The sequence below is a fragment of the Salvelinus namaycush genome, chromosome 15, assembly GCF_016432855.1.
Source record: "Salvelinus namaycush isolate Seneca chromosome 15, SaNama_1.0, whole genome shotgun sequence".
Lineage (NCBI taxonomy): Eukaryota > Metazoa > Chordata > Actinopteri > Salmoniformes > Salmonidae > Salvelinus > Salvelinus namaycush.
The window spans coordinates 24,684,637-24,705,232 of record NC_052321.1 but is presented as its reverse complement, the minus strand read 5'-3'; the positions used below and the strand labels follow the sequence as shown (position 1 = coordinate 24,705,232).

At 43.0% G+C, this 20,596-nt stretch overlaps 1 protein-coding gene across 1 annotated transcript in view; it reads right to left on the bottom strand.

Moving 5' to 3' along the window:
* Nucleotides 1-17,213, bottom strand: part of LOC120059897 (protein kinase C eta type-like) — a 39,635-nt gene extending 22,422 nt beyond the window's left edge. Inside the window, exons 1-2 of the mRNA XM_039008969.1 lie at nucleotides 16,581-17,213; nucleotides 3,018-3,081 (exon numbers count right to left, since the gene is read on the bottom strand). Coding sequence (XP_038864897.1) covers nucleotides 3,018-3,081; nucleotides 16,581-16,931 — 415 coding nt within the window. The 5' untranslated portion in view covers nucleotides 16,932-17,213. The remainder of the gene's footprint in view (nucleotides 1-3,017; nucleotides 3,082-16,580) is intronic.
* Nucleotides 17,214-20,596: the final 3,383 nt, after the last annotated feature.

The following is a 20,596-nucleotide window of genomic DNA, read 5'->3' as shown; positions in this document are numbered from 1 at the left end:
GTGATGAAAGAAATAAAAGCTGAAATAAATCATTCTCTACTATTATTCTGACATTTCACATTCTTAAAATAAAGTGGTGATCCTAACTGACCTAAGGCAGGGAATTTTTACTAGGATTAAATGTCAGGAATTGTGAAAAACTGAGTTTAAATGTATTTGGCTAAGGTGTATGAACACTTCCGACTTCAACTATATAGGCATTGGACAAACAAGTGTAGTGTAGGGTGTAACATGCGATTGAAATTTTGTGGTGAGGAGGGCGCTGGGCATCTTGTTGCTATGACATGCATTATCTGAGTTAGGCCCACAGAATTATACCTACAGAGGAACGGCTTCTGTGAAGGAACGTCTTTGAACTTCAGAAAGTTGGCTTAACTAACGCTGGACCAGAGCTAGCCCTTGATAATGACTCTTAGTTCCATTAAATTACACATAATGTTGCTTAGAGTTTGAGAGCTAGACCAGAGCTAGCTAACAAGCTAGCTAGCTAACAAGCTTGTGTGTACAGAGCGGCACCAGAATTAAAATAAAAACAAAAAGTCTTACTTTTTTGTACTTAATAAATCCAATGTGAAACGTTATAGTATACTTAACTAGCAATGAAAAAGTAAATCCATTGTTCTCAAATTAAAAATCTCTCTCCCTAATTTCTGAATCTCGCCTGTAACGTCAGTAGCTACAGTAGACTATGCATGCTTTGGAGGGAGGGCGAGGAACAGGTTGCCTACACACTCACACTCTGGCAAGATTTTCAGCTGGCAGACAGGCAGACACTGGAATACGTTTCTGAGTGACAGTTTGGGCTTTGCATAGGCGCTTTGTTGCGATTTTTTTTGTGGGACTGGGGGAAAAAAGGATGTTATTAACCTGTTCCCATGCTTTTAATATAACGGTCCTGTTCCGGAACAGTATAGATCACTTTCGTTCTTAGTTTTCGTTCTGTTCCTCCAAAAAAAAAAAAAAAAAATGATTTTCGGTTCCCTGAATCCAACCCCTGCCAATAAGCAGTCTATTGACAAGGTATGACAGCAACCCATGCTTTGGTTTTGTTGGCCACTGTTTCAAATGCTAACTTTGGGCTTTTTCCACCTTTTGTTGTGTTACAAAGTGGGATTAAAATAGATTTAATACATTTTTTTGCCAACAATCTACACAAAACTCTGAAATGTCAAAGTGGAAGAAAATTTTATAAATAAATAAATAAAATAGTAATATATCTTGATTAGATAAGTATTCCACCCCCTAAGTCAATACGTTTGAATCAGCTTTGGCAGTGATTACAGCTGTGAGTCTTTCTGGGTACTGTGAGAGCTTTTTCCACATCTGGATTGTGCAACAGTTACCCATTATTCTTTTCAAAATTCTTCAAGCTCTGTCAGATTGGTTGTTGATCTTTGCTAGACAACCATTTTCAGGTCTTGTCATCGATTTTCAAGCAGATTTAAGTCAAAACTGTAACTCAGCCACTCACAAACATTCTTGGTAAGCAGTTTAGATTTGGCCTTGTGATTTAGGTTATTGTCCTGCTGAAAGGTGAATTCATCTCCCAGTGTCTGGTGGAAAGTAGACTGAACCAGGTTTTCCTCTAGAATTTTGCCTGTACTTGACTCAATTCCATGTCTTTTTTTTATCCTGAAAAACTCTTCAGTCCTTAACGATTACAAGTATACCCATAGTTTTCTCCTATCACATTCATTAAACTCTGTAACTGTTTTAAGGGCACCATTGGCCTCATGGTGAATCCCTGAGCGGTTTCCTTCCTCTCTGGAAACTGAGTTATCTTTGTGTTGACTGGGTGTATTGATACACCATCCAAAGTGTAATTAATAACTTCATCATGCTCAAAGGGATATTCAATGTCTGCTTTTTTATATATACCTATCTACCAAAATGTGCCCTTCTTTGCGAGGCATTGGAAAACCTCCCTGGTCTTTTAATCTGTGTTTGAAATTCACTGCTCGATTGAGGGACCTTACAGAAAATTGTTTATGTAGGGTACAGATGAGGAAGTCATTAAAAAAAATCCCCTTTAAAACGAATCACCTAATAGTAGGAACAGCACCATCTAGTGGTCAAAACCTGGTAATATAAGGAGGTAGAATGGGACATAAAGCTAACAACTTCAATAACCAATTTCCCTGAGCAGAAAAAAACCCAGCAACAATTTCACGGAGAATGCATTAGATAAGATGAAGAAACAATACTCCGAGCCGCAGCCCAATACTACTTGTCAAGCACAGAGAACTGATACTGTATACTCATTATTTGGTTGGAATGGCCGTGGGATGGGGGGTCCGTGGGTGGTTTTTGACAATTTATTTAGATTACTCGTGTCTTACTCACTGTTAGAAAAAATGTTTGGTCCAAATTGGATGTTAGGTACTATATTTATTGAATATTATATGAATCCTACAAATGGCAACAACAAAAAATTATCAGAGGTCAAATTATATTTCAACAAAATAATATTGTAGGAATGCTAATCTTTTCTGTTTCTAACTACAGAAACGATTTCGGAAAAATCAGAGATGTCTTGCTGAAATTAAATGGAACGACCCAGAGGGGAGTATGTCTGTCAGACAGAGAACAGAGGATAAAATATGAATGATTAAAGCAACAATGTTCTACTGGAAAGGAAACAAAGAAGTCGATAAGATTCCCATCAGTCAAAGCATCTGCAGTATGACTTACAGTAAGTCAGTCACACGACACACATGCATGAACGCACACACAAACAGGTTTCTGTGATGCTGAATATCTGTGTCTGACAGCCTGTACGTAATCAGCTGCATCAGGGGCTGTGTTGAAGCAGACAGACAATTAACTTTAGAGGGAGGAGGGACATTATGTCGAACAGAACAAAGTGTTACTGAATATTTAAGGACTTGAAAGAATGTGTGCCATCTTAGTGTAAGATAAATAAAAAGACACGAACAGAGAGGGAGGGAGATGGCAATACTATCTATGGATGAAATAGATAGATGGTTGGTGTGATATACACAATGAAAAATCCTTACCATCAATGAAGGAGCCATTAAGTGTTATGAGGATGAACACCTTGCCCTCTGGCTCCAGGTCCACCTGCACACAAACACAGGAGACTAGACATTAGACAAGACTAGTCAATGAGCAAAAGCTAACCATGTGACTCCCAACCAACCAGGTAACTCCCAAACCAACATATGTAATGCAATATAACCTATATTTATTGTAGGGGAGATAGGGGTAAGGGGTAAGTTGAGCCAAAGGGGTAAGTTGAGCCATTCTTTTTTTCTAGGAAACCATACACAAATATTTTGGAAGAGACCATTATTTCACGGAGGAAAAAAAACACATGGGAAAAGTGGTAAGTAAGTTAGGTCCAAAAAAACAGCTTTTCACCAAGTCAAATGCATTTATTGTGTTAGAGGTTTCATGATGCTGGTATCTAAATCAAAGTAGATCATTTTAAGATTGTGTTATACATCAGTCTGGGTCTCTAAGCTTCAATATGAGGTCCTAAACCTAGCATGAAAGTGCATCCTTGAAGTTGTGTGGGTTAAATGTTTGCCTTGGGGTAAGTTGAGCCAATGGCAAGTTGAGCAAATAGATTTGTTTTTGTTTCCCAGGCGTAATGCAAGGCATTATCGCTGGGATATGAGGTAACAATAAAAGTGTACAAAAAAAGTACAACGTGTTTGTTACAGTAGGTGTTAATAAGCCTAGTGACTGTGTTGAATTGTGTTGAATTGTGTTTGGGAAATAAAGATAGACATGGTTTTAAAAAGGTAGTGGAACTATTTCTTCAGTCGAGGAACTTTCAGGCGACTTAACTTACCCTGTCCGGCGCTCAACTTACCCCATACCCGGGCTATGTTGTGCCAAGATACCTCTCTTTTTGGACAAGCTATGCTGTCAAAACTGTAATGTTTACATGAATTGTGATTATTTCCAGGGATACACAACATCCTGAAATACAGTTTGTGTAAATATCTTTGTTAGAAAGAATACTATATTTCCCTTGACGGAGTGACTCAATGTAAAACATGGCTCAATTTACCCCACTATGCAAGGTGTAGGGAGTGTGTTATAGGTATGTAAATGTGTGTAGACATGATGTTAGATCTTTGTTTAACATACCGGTATGTAGCGTGTAGGTGCGTGTATTGTGAATGGTTGAGTGTGTATGTAATGTGGGGAGAATGTGAGCAATGTGGAAGAGAGACTAGAGAGCAGGTCCAGCTTGTTTAGCTAGCTTCAGTAAATGACACCCTGCTTCACTCAAAATAGATGCTATCTCACACAGACATAAGCATCAGCATAAAGAAGACATACGGATAGAGACAGACAATAGACATAATAAGACACAGTCAGAAACCTGAAAAGAGTTCCACTGCTGCAGAGGCCATGCACTAACCACTTCATTGAAACTGAGGTTACTTACAGCACAAACTACAGACACGGTTCTCGTCAGACAGACCCCCCAATGGAAAATCTTGACAACCCACAACAAAAGTGACATGATTGGGCGGATACTGCAAGATCATCTCCATCCTGATTCAGTCATCTCTACCAGCCTGTCTCTCCATTCAATCTACTTGGTCAGTTATATCATTCTGTATTGCTATGAGGAGGGCATATCTCTAACATATCACATTCTACTGCTGAGGCTCAAACATAAGGACATGTAAAACCCCAGACTAAGTACACCATCAGATGTAAGATCATGATAATTCCCCCTCTCTCTCTCTCCTTAACATGACATCACCCTCCACACATGTTTCCTTTGTGTACAGCTGAGCACACACATCCTCATAAACTATTAGCCTACAGTCACCCATTACTGTCCTGTTCTCTTTCTCTGAGAGTGCTGGACCTGTGTCTTCAGTGAATCAGTTGAGGCAAACAGAAAAAGTCAGATGAAGACAGAAGAGTTCAGACTAAATCAGGCTTTGATGCTGACACGACCATACTAAATTTAAAAAGCAGGAACTTTGTCTGACTGAGTACCACACGGCAGTAAGGGGAAGTGATTTTTTTCTGGGGGAGGAGCAATAGTTCCTGATAAACATTTACAGTTAAACTGAGTCTATTCCATCCACTTCTGCTTAAAAGCAGAGACAAGACTGTCAAGATGAACCTGAAGGATGGTTCAACACAGAACACTAATGAAGTCATCACAGATGTCAAATTTGAGGTCTTAGTGGAATCTTCCCTCCAGTGTTAAGGCTGTGAGTGGGGTGTAAGAGGAGTGGGTGGATGGCACATACTGTAAGGCTGAGCCGCAGGCCCATGAGACAACAGATATGACTGCATGCTTCTATTTTGAGCTGCTCTCGAGGTTAACGCCTCATACTGCTACTTGTTTAGATAAAGAAACCTATCCACCCATGTGTGTGTGTGTGTGTGTGTGTGTGTGTGTGTGTGTGTGTGTGTGTGTGTGTGTGAGCCCTTAGATCAAAGACACTGAAGTTTAGTGTTTAATATGCAACATTGTACTGATTAGAGAGGAACACCGATGAGAAAGTGCTGTCTTTGGCTCTGAACCAAGAGAAGCTATAAAACAAGGGAGATGAGATGGGGAAAGACTTGGGAGCCTTTGAGCGTAAAGCAGACGGTGGGAAACCTTCAACAACAGTGGTGTGGGCGTGTGGAGGCCTGTGCCCTACTCTACACGTCATAGGTATAGGGCCCCAAGCACTTCATCTGAGAGTTAACGAAGCAAAACAAGTCTCAGTTCAGATCTTGAGCTGGAAGAAACGCACACCTGTTTAGGTTTTGGCTAGCAGAGTAGTATACTTGTAAAACAAAAGGAGAGCTGCACGCTCTAGGAGCTCAGATGCAATAATTTAATAACCAACGTTTCGACAGCCAAGCTATCTTCATCAGGGTATAATGACAAACACCGCGGGTCACATCGCTATATCGGCAGCGAACACGTCACCCTGGTCTCACAGTTCAGATCTATCAGATGAGTACTTTCAAGGCTGCATCTCGTAAAAGAGTGAAGCCAGGCTATGCACACATGTCTGCCATACCTCACAGACGCACTGTACTTGACTCTGGCCTTCATTGGTTGGTTCCTGGTGGAAGCTTTACAAAACAAATCTAGCTCAGATTCTACTTTTCAAGAGGAGTGAGCTGTCTGTTAACAGCTTTTGGGCACCATGACACAGATGAGGTTTTGAGTATGGCAGACCACTGTACTGCATGACCATGAGAGATAATAAGAAGCCCAGATAGCCACTGGAGGGCGTTGCGTCTCAAGGAGCACAGACGTTACCAGATCTACCTGTACCAGGCATGTACAAGTTCAGGTTACACACCAATCACATTTTTTGTTTACTCCTCTAGGACCGAAAGTAAACCAGACGAGCGAAACTGTTGCAGAGGGAAATTTTCTCTCCAGTGACAGACAAATTCCAAACCAGTAGTAGTCTACTATGGTATACAGAGGGTGTAACCCCGAAAGCAACACACATCAACCAAAGACAAACGTGGAGAGTAATACCAGCTCTTGATACCATCACATTAACTTCTTATGGCTGCAATCCCGGTAACGGGATGATATGACAACAGCCAGTGAAAGTGCAGGGCGCCAAATTCAAAACAACAGAAATCTCATAATTAAAATTCCTCAGACATACATGTTTCTTATACCATTTTAAAAGGTAATCTTGTTGTTAATCCCACCAAAGTGTCCGATTTCAAATATGCTTTTCAGCGAAAGCACTACAAACGATTATGTTAGGTCACACCAAACCACAATAAGCACAGCCATTTTTCCAGCGAAAGATAGCAGTCACAAAAAGCAGAAATATAGCTAAAATGAATCACTAACCTTTGATGATCTTCATCAGATGACACTCATAGGACTTCATGTTACACAATACATGCATGTTTTGTTTGATAAAGTTCATATTTATATAAAAAAATCTGAGTTTACATTGGCGCGTTACATTCACTAGTTCCAAAAACATCCAGTGATAGTGCATAGCCACATCGTTTCAACAGAAATACTCATCATAAATGTAGATGATAATACAAGTTATACACATGGAATTATAGATATACCTCTCCTTAATGCAACCGCTGTGTCAGATTTCAAAAAAACTTTACGGAAAAAGCAAACCATGCAATAATCTGAGACGGAGCTCAGAACAAGAGTCAAATTAGCCACCATGTTGGAGTCAACAGAAACCAGAAATTACATGATAAATATTCCCTTACCTTTGATGAATTTCATCAGAATGCACTCCCATGAATCCCAGGTCCACAATAAATGCTTGATTTGTTCGATAATGTCAGTTATTTATGTCCAATTAGCTACTTTGGTTAGCACGTTTGGTAAACAATTCCAAAGTCACAAAGCGCGTTCACTAAAACTTGACGAAATGTCCAAAAGTTCCGTAACAGTCAGTAGAAACATCTCAAACGATGTATTGAATCAATCTTTAGAATGTTGTTAACATACATCTTGAATAACGTTCCAACCGGAGAATTACATTGACTTCAGATGAGCGATGGAACGGAGCGTGAACGCGAGTGGTCAAAGCATGGTCACCTCATGCCAGTGGTGACTCATTCCTGTCTCCTTCGGCCCCCCTTTACAGTAGAGTCATCAGACAAAGTTCTATTGACTGTTGACATCTAGTGGAAGCCGTAGGAGGTGAAAACTCATCCATATCTCGCTGTAATTTCAATGGGAGCTTGGTTGAAAATCTACCAGCCTCAGAAAAAATCCAAACAGGAAGTGGAACTTCTCAGGTTTTTGCCTGCCATATGAGTTCTGTTATACTCACAGACATAATTCAAACAGTTTTAGAAACTTCAGAGTGTTTTCTATCCAATACTAATAATAATATGCATATATTAGCAACTATGATTGAGGAGCAGGCCGTTTACTCTGGGCACCTCTGTGCACCTTTCATCCAAGATACTCAATACTGCCCCTGCAGCCATAAGAAGTTTTAACATCTGTATATGACATGCCCTAAGATAGGGTATTATCACACTTCAGCTTGTTTGTACAGGCAAGTCACAGGAATTAGATGCAAAGTCTCTGCTAGTTGTGGTTTCCAGCATACTTTACAATGCAATACTTCACATACTGCTACCGGGTAGCATAGTTAGCACGACAGAGGCACGTGTGGTTATTATTGTTGTCTATCAACAATGACAAGCCACCGGGGTCTGACAACTTGGATGGAAAATTACTGAGGATAATAGCGGACAATATTGCAACTCCTATTTGCCATATCTTTAATTTAAGCCTAATAGAGAGCGTGTGCCCTCAGGCCTGGAGGGAAGCAAAAGTCATTCCGCTACCTTAGAATTGTAAAGCCCCCTTTACTGGCTCTAACAGCCGACCAATCAGCCTGTTACCAACCCTTAGTAAAGTTTTTGAAAAAATTGGGTTTGACCAGATACAATGCTATTTTACAGTAAACAAATTTACAACAGACTTTCAGCACGCTCATAGGGAAGGACATTCAACAAGCACAGCACTTACACAAATGACTGATGATTGGCTGAAAGAAATTGATGATACAAATATTGTGGGGGCTGTTTGTTAGACTTCAGTGGGGCTTTTGACATTATCGATCATAGTCTGCTGCTGGAAAAACGTATGTGTTTTGGCTTTACACCCCCTGCTATATTGTGGATAAAGAGTTACCTGTCTAACAGAACACAGAGGCTGTTCTTTAATGGAAGCCTCGCCAACATAATCCAGTTAGAATCAGGATTTCCCCAGGGCAGCTGTCTAGGCCCCTTACTTTTTTCAATCTTTACTAACCACATGCCACTGGCTTTGAGTAAAGCCAGTGTCTATGTATGCAGATGACTCAACACTATACACGTCAGCTACTACAGCAACTGAAATGACTGCAACACTTAAGAGCTGCAATTAGTTTCAGAATGGGTGGCAAGGAATAAGTTAGTCCTAAATACAAAACTAAAAGCATTGTATTTAGGACAAATCATCCACGAAACCCTGAACTTCAACTAAAATCTTGTAATGAATAATGTGGAAATTGAGCAAATTGAGGTGACTTAACTGCCTGGCGTAACCCTGAATTGTAAATTGTCATGGTCAAAACATATTGATACAACAGTAGCTAAGATGGGGAGAAGTCTGTCCATAATAAAGCGCTGCTCTGCCTTCTTAACAACACTATCAACAAAGCAGGTCCGACAGGCCCTAGTTTTGTCGCACCTGGACTACTGTTCAGTCGTGTCGTCAGGTGCAATTGGCTCGGAACAGGGCAGCACGGATGGCCCTTAAATGTAGACGGGGAGCTAACAATGATATGCATGTCAATCTCTTGACTTCATCACTAGTTGTTTTTGTAAGCTGAATGCACTGAGGTGTCTGTTTAAACTACTAGCACACAGCTTGGACACCCATGCATACCCCACAAGACATGCCACCAGAGGTCTCTTCACAATCCCCAAGTCAAGAACAGACTATGGGAGGTGCACTTTACTACAAACAGCCATGACTACATGGAACTCTATTCCACATCAGGTAACTCATGCAAGCAGTAGAATCAGAATCAATCAGAATCAAAACCTCTTATGGAACAGCGGGGACTGTGAAGAGACGCAGACACAGGTACAGACACACACATATGCACACACACGCTAGAACACACACTCTACACAAACGTACATTGTAATATTGTTGTATGGTGGTATTATACATTTTGTATTGTAGATATGTAGTGGTGTAATAATGTTATATGATGTACTGTTTTATCTTTTGTTTTATGTGTAATGTAAGTGACTTAATGTGTCTGGACCCCAGGAAGAGTAGCTGCTGCCTTGGCAACAGATGATGGGGATCCCTAATAAATACAAATACCTCTTGATGATGTCACCTTTGCCTTTCTGACAGGCTTAAGTTAAACACACAGAGGTATCCACCCAGATGCCACCTATAATGAGCTGCTGAAGATTCTTATGGGAAAAGGAGACTATGGGATCTGCATGCTTTGGATATCACTTGCCCTGTACAGAAAGGACTGGAAAAGGAATGGCAGAATGAGTGTAAACGATGCAGGTCTACAAGAAGAATCTTGTGTTCCATGGCTCCTGGCATCAGTTTATCAACATACAGTACATTATGGAATGTGTATGGGGCTTTTCTATAAACTTGGGTACCAGTGAGGATTTCCTACACTGAACAACTTGTTACAACTGTTGATAAGTCACTGATAATAATCTGCCAACCTTTTTCATGTAATTACATGAAGATATAAGGGGGATCATAGCCATGGTCAATAAAATTCACAAGTTGTTTAACCCTTTATCGTGGTTGGTGTCTTGACGAACTTGTTCAAAATCGTGTGAGATAAAACATGCCCTTTTCTGTCCTTGCATTTACGGCATGTAAATTGTTATATCATATTAAGCATTAATCAGTTAAATAAGACATTGAACCCCTAAGAATCCTGGATCTCGCTTTCAGACAGCTCTTAGAAATGCAGTGCAACTATGTTACATTTAGTGTCTCCTATTATTGGGTGCAAAGAGTTTATGGGCACACAAATCCATGTAGGCTATGCATTTGAAAATCGAATGCTTCTAACTGAAAGAGTCACTGTACCTTAATACTTAAAACCTAAACTGATACTGTCATTGATGTGGTTCTTCAATAATTATGCAAAATACTTGTCGGATGAACATTTGGTGTGCAGCTGATTAGTTAAGCCATGATATTTGCACACATCATCATCTGATCTAGGAAGGAATTTTCCAATTGACAGTCAAGTGATGAACAGCTGTTGTGATGGTGCATGCAATGAAACAACAGCCCAAGTGCTGGAAAAAAAGGTGCTTCTGAGGAATGTCCAGAATATGCCGTGGAAGACAGTTGTGCCTGGATCCAGATTGGATCTAATATCCTTAGCAACTGACATTGATCCTCTGTTGTTGTCTGCTTGATTAACAGCAGTGTCTTCTTAGATTTAAAAGAAAAAGCATCAGGCTATACTTATGAGTTCATGTTTTTCAGCCAGCTTCATATGTTTTTGTGCCTCGGATTGGACACCAAGTCTACTGCTTGCACCCAACGCTATTCCTATTCATTATTCTGAATATAATGACAACAAATGACATAGCCTAGTGGGCTTCTTCACAACATGATCTGGTAATGAAATAACATGACGAATATATTTTGGTTTACATGTTACACCTGCAATTTTAAATAATACAAGGAGCTTGAAGTAGCCTAAGCTACTGTACTTTAACTTGAATTTGGAGCTCAGAAATTCAAGTAGGCTACTGGAATAGGCCTACCTTGAAAATCCGACATTTCCTCAATATGGTGCTTGAAAAGTAATTAGAATTACTATTCATCTGTGAATTCATTTTTTACAGTTTATGTGAGAGATGTGGCCACTTTCATTTGTTTCCCGCCGGTTCATTTGAAGGGTGTTGTGCTACTCCGTTGTGGTAAAACCATGTGTGGTTATTATGACGACATCTAATGTTGGCATTCCATATAAATAGGGGAACTGGTTTTTGGGGAACTGGTTTTGGGGCACTTTCTCATTATAAAAACAGCGATGGTGAGATTAAGGCTACCACTATCCATGGCCTGTGTCAGCCACATAGGCTATAGTCAGGCAATGTTCACATTATTCTCACATATTTTAGAATGTAATAATAATTTGAGTATCAATGCATTGGCAAGGTTTAAAAAAAGCATTATTCTTAAAGTGGTAATGGCCTATTTTTTTTTTTTTTACACTTTTTGCATATTGGGGGAGGGGGGGGGTTCTGTATTAGGCCCTATATGTACAATTATATCAATTATTAAGCGCTTGAAAAGTCCCTGAATTTGACTTGCCAATGTCTACATGAACTCTGCTTAAACAATGTGTACAGTCGTGGCCAAAAGTTTTGAGAATGACACAAATATTAATTTTCACAAAGTCTGCTGCCTCAGTTTTTTCTGATGGCAATTTGCATATACTCCAGAATGTTATGAAGAGTGATCAGATGAATTGCAATTAATTGCAAAGTCCCTCTTTGCCATGCAAATTAACTGAATCCCCAAAAAACATTTCCACTGCATTTCAGCTCTTCCACAAAAGGACCAGCTGACATCATGTCAGTGATTCTCTCGTTAACACAGGTGTGAGTGTTGACGAGGACAGGGCTGGAGATCACTCTGTCATGCTGATTGAGTTCGAATAACAGACTGGAAGCTTCAAAAGGAGGGTGGTGCTTGGAATCATATTTCTTCCTCTGTCAACCATGGTTACCTGCAAGGAAACACGTGCCGTCATCATTGCTTTGCACAAAAAGGGCTTCAAAGACAAGGATATTGCTGCCAGTAAGATTGCACCTAAATCAACCATTTATCGGATCATCAAGAACTTCAAGGAGAGTGGTTCAATTGTTGTGAAGAAGGCTTCAGGGCGCCCAAGAAAGTCCAGCAAGCGCCAGGACCGTCTCCTAAAGTTGATTCAGCTGCAGGATCGGGGCACCACCAGTACAGAGCTTGCTCAGGAATGGCAGCAGGCAGGTGTGATTGCATCTGAACGCACAGTGAGGCGAAGACTTTGAGGATAGCCTGGTGTCAAGAAGGGCAGCAAAGAAGCCCCTTCTCTCCAGAAAAAACATCAGGGACAGACTGATATTCTGCAAAAGGTACAGGGATTGGACTGCTGAGGACTGGGGTAAAGTAATTTTCTCTGATGAATCTCCTTTCCGATTGTTTGGGGCATTTGGAAAAAAGCTTGTCCGGAGAAGACAAGGTGAGCGCTACCATCAGTCCTGTGTCATGCCAACAGTAAAGCATCCTGAGACCATTCATGTGTGGGGTTGCTTCTCAGCCAAGGGAGTGGGCTCACTCACAATTTTGCCTAAGAACACAGCCATGATTAAAGAATGGTAGCAACACATCCTCTGAGAGCAACTTCTCCAAACCATCCAGGAACAGTTTGGTGACGAACAATGCCTTTTCCAGCATGATGGAGCACCTTGCCATAAGGCAAAAGTGATAACTAAGTGGCTCGGGGAACAAAACAGACCTTAATGTAACGGTCGTCTTGTGGTGAATGAGCGGACCAAGGCGCAGCGTGTGATGCGTGTGAATTGCTCTGGGCGTGGTCCCCATCCCACCATAGTCAATCCCCGCTTTTGTAGCCTCCTCCCAATGACCACCCTCCAAATTAACCCCACTGGATTAAGGGGCAACACCGGACTGAGGGACGGCAGCTCCGGACTGAGGGACGGCAGCTCCGGACTGAGGGACGGCAGCTCCGGACTGAGGGACGGCAGCTCCGGACTGAGGGACGGCAGCTCTGGCTGGTCATGGCTGGCTGACGGCTCTGGCTGGTCATGGCTGGCTGACGGCTCTGGCAGGTCATGGCTGGCTGACGGCTCTGGCTGGTCATGGCTGGCTGACGGCTCTGGCTGGTCATGGCTGGCTGACGGCTCTGGCTGGTCATGGCTGGCTGACGGCTCTGGCTGGTCATGGCTGGCTGACGGCTCTGGCTGGTCATGGCTGGCTGACGGCTCTGGCTGGTCATGGCTGGCTGACGGCTCTGGCTGATCCTGTCTGGCGGAAGGCTCTGGCTGCTCCTGTCTGGCGGAAGGCTCTGGCTGCTCCTGTCTGGCGGAAGGCTCTGGCTGCTCCTGTCTGGCGGAAGGCTCTGGCTGCTCCTGTCTGGCGGAAGGCTCTGGCTGCTCCTGTCTGGCGGAAGGCTCTGGCTGCTCCTGTCTGGCGGAAGGCTCTGGCTGCTCCTGTCTGGCGGAAGGCTCTGGCTGCTCCTGTCTGGCGGAAGGCTCTGGCTGCTCCTGTCTGGCGGAAGGCTCTGGCTGCTCCTGTCTGGCGGAAGGCTCTGGCTGCTCCGGTCTGGCGGAAGGCTCTAGCGGCTCCTGTCTGGCGGACGGCTCTGAAGGCTCATGGCAGACGGGCGGCTTTGCAGGCTCAGTACAGACGGGCGGCTTTGAAGGCTCAGTACAGACGGGCGGCTTTGAAGGCTCAGTACAGACGGGCAGTTCATGCGGCGCTTGGCAGACGGACAGTTCAGACGGCGTTGGGCAGACGGGCAGTTCAGGCGCCGTTGGGCAGACGGGCAGTTCAGACGGCGTTGGGCAGACGGGCAGTTCAGGCGCCGCTGGGCAGACGGGCAGTTCAGGCGCCGCTGGGCAGACGGGCAGTTCAGGCGCCGCTGGGCAGACGGCAGACTCTGGCCGGCTGAGACGCACTGTAGGCCTGGTGCGTGGTGCCGGAACTGGAGGTACCGGGCTAAGGACACGCACCGGAGCAGCAACAGGACGCACAGGACTCTGGAGGCGCACAGGAGGCTTGGTGCGTGGTGTAGGCACTGGTGGTAATGGGCTGGAGACACGCACCATAGGGCTAGTGCGTGGAGGAGGAACAGGGCTCTGGAGACGCACAGGAGGCTTGGTGCGTGGTGCCGGTACTGGTGGTAATGGGCTGGAGACACGCACCACAGGGCTAGTGCGTGGAGGAGGAACAGGGCTCTGGAGACGCACAGGAAGCCTGGTGCGTGGTGTAGGCACTGGTGGTACTGGGCTGGGGTGGGGAGGTGGCGCCGGATATACCGGACCATGCAGGCGTACTGGCTCCCTTGAGCACTGAGCCTGCCCAACCTTACCTGGTTGTATGCTCCCCATCGCCCGACCAGTGCGGGGAGGTGGAATAAACCGCACCGGGCTATGTAGGCGAACCGGGGACACCATGCGTAAGGCTGGTGCCATGTAAGCCGGCCCGAGGAGACGCACTGGAGACCAGACGCGTTGAGCCGGCTTCATGGCACCTGGCTCAATACTCAATCTAGCCCGGCCGATACGAGGAGCTGGTATGTACCGCACCGGGCTATGCACACGTACAGAAGACACCATGCGCTCTACTGCGTAACACGGTGTCTGCCCGTACTCTCGCTCTCCAAGGTAAGTACAGGGAGTAGGCGCAGGTCTCCCACCTGACTTCGCCACACTCCCTTTTAGCCCCCACCCAAGAAATTTTTTGGGCTGACTCACAGGCTTCCTACCGCGTCGTCGTGCTGCCTCCATTCGCCGGTATCCCTCCTCGCACTGCGCCAGAGAATCCCAGGCGGGCTCCGGCATTCGCCCTCGGTCGATCGCCCACCTGTCGATCTCCTCCCACGTAGTGTAGCCCAGATCCTTCTCCTGCTTCCGAGCTAGCTCCTCAAAACGCCGCCTCTCTGCTTTCGCTGCCTCCAGCTCAGCTTTGGGGCGGCGATATTCTCCTGGTTGAGCCCAAGGTCCCTTACCATCCAATTCGTCCTCCCATGTCCAGAAATCCTGTGTAGGTGGGTCCTGTTGCTGTTTCACACGCTGCTTGGTCCTTTTGAGGTGGGTGATTCTGTAACGGTCGTCTTGTGGTGAATGAGCGGACCAAGGCGCAGTGTGTGATGAATACATAATGAATTTTAATAATAATAACGAAAACGAAAATATCCTTGAACAACCTACAAAACAATAAACGAAGTAGACAGACCTGAACTTACGAACTTACAATAATAACACGAAGAACGCACGAACAGGAACAGACTACAAACACGAACGAAAACGAAACAGTCCCGTGTGGTGCGACATACACAGACACGGAAGACAATCACCCACAAACAAACAGTGAGAACAGCCTACCTTAATATGGTTCTCAATCAGAGGAAACGTCAAACACCTGCCTCTAATTGAGAACCATATCAGGCAACACATTAAACCCAACATAGAAACACAATACATAGAATGCCCACCCCAACTCACGCCCTGACCAACTAAACACATACAAAAACAAGAGAAAACAGGTCAGGAACGTGACACTTAATCCCATTGAGAACTTGTGGTCAATCCTCAAGAGGTGGGTGGACAAACAAAAACCCACAAATTCTGACAAACTCCAAGCATTGATTATGCAAGAATGGGCTGCCATCAGTCAGGATGTGGCCCAGAAATTAATTGACAGCATGCCAGGGAGGATTGCAGAGGTCTTGAAAAAGAAGGGTCAACACTGCAAATATTGACTCTTTGCATCAACTTCATGTAATTGTCAATAAAAGCCTTTGACACTTATGAAATGCTTGTAATTATACTTCAGTATTCCATAGTAACATCTGACAAAAATATCTAAAGACACTGAAGCAGCAAACTTTGTGGAAATTAACATTTGTGTCATTCTCAAAACTTTTGGCCACGACTGTAGTACTAGGCCTATCTTGTTGTATAAGTGGAGTTACAGGCCAATTTGTATATATATTCACTTTTATTCCTCTAAGTACACAATGTGGAACTGCATGAAAATCATTTTTATTTTTGTTTCAAACCATTTAGAAATGTTGAGGTCCAATGTGTTTATTTACAGGAATACCTGTATATGCAAAATCCCCAAAAGTTCCAAGGGAACTACTAAAGAGTAAAAAAAGCATGATCAGTGTATTTTGACTCCCTTTAATGACTGTATGTGTCTTACAGTCTGACTATATTAATTAAGCTTTTATACCGAATAGCCAAGAGGATAAAAGTGTCAGGCAAGCATGTCAATCACATCCCTATCCATCCTCACAGTGCAAACTGCCCAGGACTTAGCTACTCACCCATCCTTCAAAAGTCTCTTCTGTGTTCAATGTTTTCATCAGGTCCTCAAATTGAAATGTGCAGTTGGCAACAAAATCGTCATACCCTATGGGCGCATCGTGAAATACAGCCAACTCTATATGCTTGCCGTCGTTGACATTGAGGCAGAACTCTTCGTTGTAAGTTGGCATGTTGGTTTTCTGCTTTGTATGCGTCTGTCCAATTTTGTACTCGTCCACCTTTATCACAATGTAAGGGTCTAAAGTGGGAGCTGTTTTGTTGAACATTGTAGAATGGCGAAGGGAAAAGGTAGTTGGTTTGAGGTCCAACGCCTCACCAATTCTAAGCTTTAGATACCCGTTGAACTTCATGATATTGTTCCTCTAAAGAAAAAAAACACGTCTACAAACTCAAAGTAAAAACAATATATACTTAACTAAAATAAAAAATACGCTATGGATTTAACATGCATGCAAAGCATTCTTATTTTCTGATATAATTTCTAAAGAATATACATCAATATCGTTGACTGTGAATTGGAGTCCAATGTTGGGTCCTAAAGCGATTCGAAAGCGTTGCTCTTGTCATTTGCCATCTGCAGGTGATGCGTTCTCACAGTGCTCTTGACCCTTGGTCCTGAGCACTTTCCTGGTCAAATGTGTGTCCTTGCCTTCCGAAACACCCCAGCTGAAGTCAACTAAAACAGAAAGCTCGCACGTCCTGGAGAACGACCTTCTTCAAAGAAGCTCTAAGCAAGTTCCGTAAAAAGGAAGTAGCCTACCAGAAGTAGCAACAATGATTTCCCTGTAAAGTTTCTTCTTTCTCAATGTGTTTACATTTTGTTCTGACTAATCTGATTGCTACCTGCATGCAACTGTAAAAGGTCTTGCCAATATGTGTTAGAGATTGTAGTCTCCTCGGTTACTGTCAAGGATTAATATAAAACTGTGAGAAAGTACATTACGACTATAACTACCATGATGCACCGCTGTGCTTAGGGTTGCCTCAAAGCATGCAGGTATCGAAATGACTCACCTGTCCTCAGCCGATACAGTGCCTTCAGAAAGTATTCATACCCGTTGACTTATTCCACATTTTGTTGTTACATCCTGAATTCAAAATTGATTAAATTTATTATTTTTTTCTCCCATCCATCTAGACACAATACCCCATAATGAGAAAGTGGCAATATTTTTTTCGAAATTTTTGCAAATGTATTAAATGAAATATATAATTTACATAAGTATTAACACCCCCGAGTCAATAAAAAACCTCCCTAGTCTTTGTGGTTGAATCTGTGTTTGAAATTCACTGCTTGACTGAGGGACCTTACAGAAATTGTATGTTTTGGGAACAGAGATGAGGTAGTCATTCAAAAATCATGTTAAACACTTATTGCATACAATAGCTTTTCATTTAATTCATTTGTAATAATTTCGAAAAACATAATTCCACTTTGACATTATGGGGTATTGTCTGTAGGCCAGTGACACATCTCAATTTAATTCATTTTAAATTCAAGCTGTAACAATAAAATGTGGAATACTTTCTGAAGGCACTGTAAATAAATGATCAAATAGCACCCTCTTGTGATAAACAGAGAGTGTGAATAACTAGAGCTACACATTCTTCAACTTCACACTTAGATAAATACTCAGAATGGAGACTGCAAGCTATCTAGTCTCAGTAGTTCATCCCTGAGGTCTTTTGTACAGTTCTTGTGTGAGAAAAATCCTAGCTCACCTGGCACAGCTGTGAAGATCTAAACGCACATGGCCATGAGCTGCAAGACATAGGAGAAACAACGGGGCTTTTAATGTGAATTAAAAGGATGGGAGATGTGGAGTTGATTTATGCTGAGTTCTAATAATGAAAAGGCATGAGTTTTCTTCTGAGAGCCTCAGAGGACCTATAACCTATAAAAGTCACCAGCAACCACAAATGATGACCTTGAAACTCATGTATTGGTCCTAACTCCCCTCCAGTCTTAACCCTACTTGCACCCTCTGTCTCTGAATATCTTCCTCTGACACACACACTCTCCCTCTGCCCTCATTTCCAAACTCCCTTGACCCCACTCTCTGTGGGTCTCCATTTTTTCCCCATTCGGTGCAAACTGTCATTCTTTCCTCTTGTTCTCTCTATTTCTCTCCCCTCTGTCTATCTCTCTCTATGTGGTGTGCTTTAGGGGAGTTTAGTCCATCCATAAATGTCATGATCAAAGTCTGGTCGTTATTAGTGTTAGACATGACCTCTCACCCTTCTCTGCCAAATGTCAGCGCCCCACATCTCTCTCTTTCAGCTGCTTCAAATAAAGAGGCCACATCCCAGGGAAGAGAGGTGGTCGTAAAAGACAAAGCTTTTAACACGGCTCTTACACATCTCAGGGATAAAGGCTGTCATAAACAACAGCTTTTACCTGCCCTTATAAAAAGAGGAGAGTGATGAGATAAAAGTGACAGATAGGATAGTGTGGGTTCATCTGTTTCACAATCATCACCACAGAATGACTAACCTGAATACAGATGTATTTGTATACTGTAGGTGTCAGTGTGTTCAGTCAGACATAAAAACATTACAGAGAGGGATATGTCTTCATTTTTTTTATTTAACTAGGCAAGTCAGTTAAGAACAAATTCTTATTTACAATGACAGCCTACATCGGCCAAACCCGGACAACACTGAGCCAATTGTGCACCGCCCTATAGAACTCCCAATCACGGTCAGTTGTGCTACAGCCTGGATTCGAACTAGGGAGTCTGTAGTGAAGCCTTAAGATGCAGTGCCTTAGACCGCTGCGCCACTCAAGAGCCCGTTGAAATGGCATTCAGGGACAAAAATGTGCTAATACATCATGTTGGTCTTTAACAACCCCTTGAGAAAATGTTCATTTCAGGTATTCACATTCAATTCATCCATTGTCTGTGAGTAACCATTCCTCACTTTCATTATTTCCATTAAATATTGGTTCATTGCCTGGTTTGTGGAGCATTACACCTTACTGTCCAGCAGAGGGCAGGCTAAGACTGCTGTTGAACTCAAGTGTTGATTTGATAGCCATCTTCCTCCCACAGTTTCACTGGTGCCATCCATGGCAGGCGTTTTTACGATCATGGAGGATGATTTGTTTGGTCTCCCTGTTTTCCCAACTGTTCCTGTCTCTCCCCTACTTTCACCTGCTTGTCATCCCTTTCTACACTCTCCTCTCTACAGCTGTTGCCTAACCCAAATCAAGAGTTATCATACACTACAGACATATGAACTCAAACGCATGTTCTGGTGTGTACTCCACAAACACAAAAACGGCATGTTAACGTTCTTGTACACATTAACAGAGAAGCAGCTACCACAACAACTGTATCACAGTGTAGGATATTCATTGGAATGACTGAAGTAACTGCCACCTGTAGTGATTCCACATTTCCTTTCACCGTCCACAGATTTCCACTTCTGTAACCCGGGACAGCTCTATTCTCTGGCTCCCTGCCCAGGTACACTCTATAGCTGCAGCTAATGAACCATAGCATTGGTGCTAAACAGGACAACAGGGAATATGGGTAATATGGGCCAGGTATGGTGAGCTCCATTCCCAGCCCTCTGTATGTGAGTGTTGACCCCGGTAAGGAAAGGCCCGAGGGGCTAGTATACAAGCACCATGCCTCCCACATCAACCCCCTCCCTATCATCCCCTCAGCCCGAACCCAATTACCTCCATCACTTATAGGGGCATTGCCTCAACACCATACCCCATCAGCCCCCTCATGTTTGATAAGACTAGAGAGAACTAAAGTCCTGAATACAGAATCAAATGTTATTTGTCACATGTTTTGTAAACGAGATGGAGACTAACAGTGAAATGCTTACGGATCATTTTCCAACAATGCAGAGTTTTTTACATGTTTTTATTTAACCTTTATTTAACTAGGAAAGTCAGTTAAGAGTTAAAGATAAAGTAAAAATATAATAGAAATAGTGGTACGAGGGATAAATACACAGTGAATAACAATAAGTAAAATGAACATGGCTATATACAGTA